This window comes from Protopterus annectens, chromosome 1.part0, assembly GCF_019279795.1.
Source record: "Protopterus annectens isolate FY-2018-M chromosome 1.part0, PAN1.0, whole genome shotgun sequence".
NCBI classification, from domain to species: Eukaryota; Metazoa; Chordata; order Ceratodontiformes; family Protopteridae; genus Protopterus; species Protopterus annectens.
The window spans coordinates 889,001,560-889,004,201 of record NC_056725.1 but is presented as its reverse complement, the minus strand read 5'-3'; the positions used below and the strand labels follow the sequence as shown (position 1 = coordinate 889,004,201).

General features: G+C 36.3%; 1 protein-coding gene across 1 annotated transcript; it reads right to left on the bottom strand.

The window, feature by feature from the left end:
* Nucleotides 1–1,300: 1,300 nt before the first annotated feature.
* On the bottom strand, nt 1,301–2,350 carry LOC122797003 (trace amine-associated receptor 1-like). The gene is made up of 2 exons (XM_044065808.1): nt 2,035–2,350; nt 1,301–1,962 (listed from the first exon to the last, which is right to left on the bottom strand). The coding sequence occupies exons 1-2, from the start codon at nt 2,348–2,350 to the stop codon at nt 1,301–1,303; spliced, it is 978 nt and encodes a 325-aa protein (XP_043921743.1).
* Nucleotides 2,351–2,642: the final 292 nt, after the last annotated feature.

Below are 2,642 nucleotides of genomic sequence, written 5' to 3'. Positions count from 1 at the left end.
CTTATAGTGTTGAGTATATTTGTTTCTTTTTTACAGATGCAATACATTTTTTGCAGTTTCCCTTCATATAATCCAGATAGCATATTATGAAATAAGTCAGTTTTGTCTTATTACTTCAGACCTCTTGTAACTAGTAGTAAGCTATCACAGGCAATTGTACGTTATGAACATATATGTTTGATTGTTTACATGTGCAGTGTGTGTTTTTCTCCCAGTCCCTGTATAAATTTCCTATCTCTTCCTTCTGACCATGCTGCAAATCCTTTCCCTCTGACTGCATGTTAACCACCATTCTAGGATGACATTTTAACTCAGAGGCATAAGGCTGCAAGTTGTTAATGAGCTTTGTACTACATTACTGAGGTTGATTTATTTAATTTAATTTCCACCCACAACTTGTGTAGTCCTGAGCAAGTCACTTAACCAGACAATGCTCTCAGTTGCTCCTGAAAAAGAACACTTGTGCCCAGTGGTCTTACCTGACTAATAAATAAATTAAAAATAAGAAAAATGACAATTCACCAGCTGGGATCTGGACATCATATATTCTAATAACAGTGATATTCTCTCTTTCTCTCTTTCTGAAATGCTTACCCAGAAACATAGCTACTCAGCTTCTGAAGATTTTAACCCCCCCCTCCCAAATAGCGAGTGTACCCCATAAGACACTTCATTTCTTTCTGTCCAGCTGAACCTCAGGTGACCAGGATTTTATTAGTGGTGGAAAACATACCAACTATTTCTAGCCAACAAGCTGATTTATTTCTACTGATTAGTGCTATTAAATGAAGAAAACTGTCTTTACACTGATGAAGAACCAATACTGAGATAAAACAATATGTACCCAATTAAGACTGAACATATTAAGCTATAAATATAGGTATACTATGAAGCAAATAATGGCAAAAACTAGGATACCTTTAAAAAGACTGCAAGATTTACTTAAAAAAAGTATGACACGGGTGTGTAATATGTCATTTAATTCTATCTGCAGAATGATATTAACATCTGGAAACAACTGCAAACGCATTAGTTATTTACTTAATAATTTGTTAACTTGGTATTTTTTCAGAAGAATATTAATCAATGACTTGGGCCATAAGAGCAAAGTCTACAAGCACTGTCACTTTCAATTTAGTTACTCTACTCACATGTCTTTGAACAGAAAAACAGACTACAGAGGGGAACCCACACAGGCACACAAAGAACATGTTAACTCAAGACAGAGAGGGTACCTGCTTCATACCCCAGGTCCTGCACAAGCATAGCAGTAGTATCCAAAATGCTACAAATATAATGATTATTCATCATGAAAATATTGTAACCTGGCATTTGAGGAGTCATGTTTAAAAAGCTTTCCTGATGCAATCATTTTCAGTGCTTTTTGAAACCATGTGTAAAAAAAAGCATATATCATTGGATTAAAAGTAGAGTTTAAGTAACCAAACCATACTAGTGCATCTACCAAAACAGATGGCATGGCATACCCTAGAAAAGGATCCATTACATTACAACAGAAAAATGGAAACCAACATGTGAGAAAGACTCCCATGACTATCCCCAGTGTTTTTGCTGCTTTTCTTTCTCTTTTTCCAGAGAGTTGGCTACGTCTGTCTTCTTGTGTATGATGACGTACTGTTATATCTTTTAAAGATCTGGCCTGCTTTCTTGCCACAGAGTATATCTTTAGGTAGATGCATACCATAACAAAGCCAGGAATGTAAAACGAGATCATGGAAGAAAGCAACGCTGCTTCTTTACTGAGGAACAAAGTGCATCCTCCGATACATTTTACATGCTGATAGTAAAATGCTTCACATCCCTTTATGTTAAGTTCCAGAAAGACCATTCCAAAGGAGATTCCTGCAGAGACTGCCCAGCAGATTATGATCATTATCCCAGTGACAGAGCCAGAAATCAGTGCTGGATATCTCAGTGGATCACACACAGCATAGTACCTGTCAATGGAAATGAAAGACAAGTGCAGTATTGATGACGTGCTTAACATGATGTCTGTGCTAGTATGGATCTTACAAAATAAGTCTCCAAAATACCAGCAGGTTTCAATCGATCGCACCATGCTGTATGGCATAACAAAGCTTCCTACCAGAAAGTCAGTGACCGCCAAAGAAAGAAGAAGATAATTTGTAGGAGTGTGAAGCTGTTTGAATTGGGAAATTGAGATGATTATGGTCACATTTCCAATAACAGTCATCAAAATTGCTGAACACAGTGCAACATACATGATGTATTGTGTGCTGACTAATCTTATGGATCTCATGCAGGAACCGTTGAATGAACTGTAGCAGAACTCAATGGCTTCTGATGTTGCAAAATAGCTTGTATTCATTTTATATCATACAGAACAGTTGCACGATCCAGTGGTGCATGTCTTCCTAATCAGGACATTTGACTCCACTTTTCTTAACACAGCAAAGGAAACTTAGAAATAAAGAGATGAAAGACAGTTAATATTTTGTATTACACTGCATGGACTGCCATTTATATAACTAGAACATTGTAGGAAATTATTATCATTATTATTATTTTGCAGGCTATAAGCAAAAGTAGCATGTATGCACTCATTTGGAAAAAATCAGAAGGAAAAGATAAGATTATCGCAATCTGGTAATGAAAGAAGT

Bases quoted from the DNA above. Each gene is read 5' to 3' on its own strand.
- LOC122797003 (XM_044065808.1), bottom strand. From the start codon at position 2,350: ATGAATACAAGCTATTTTGCAACATCAGAAGCCATTGAGTTCTGCTAC. The intron at 1,963-2,034 runs GTAAGATCCATA...TCATTTCCATTG, and splicing joins GTATTTTGGAGACTTATTTT to ACAGGTACTATGCTGTGTGT.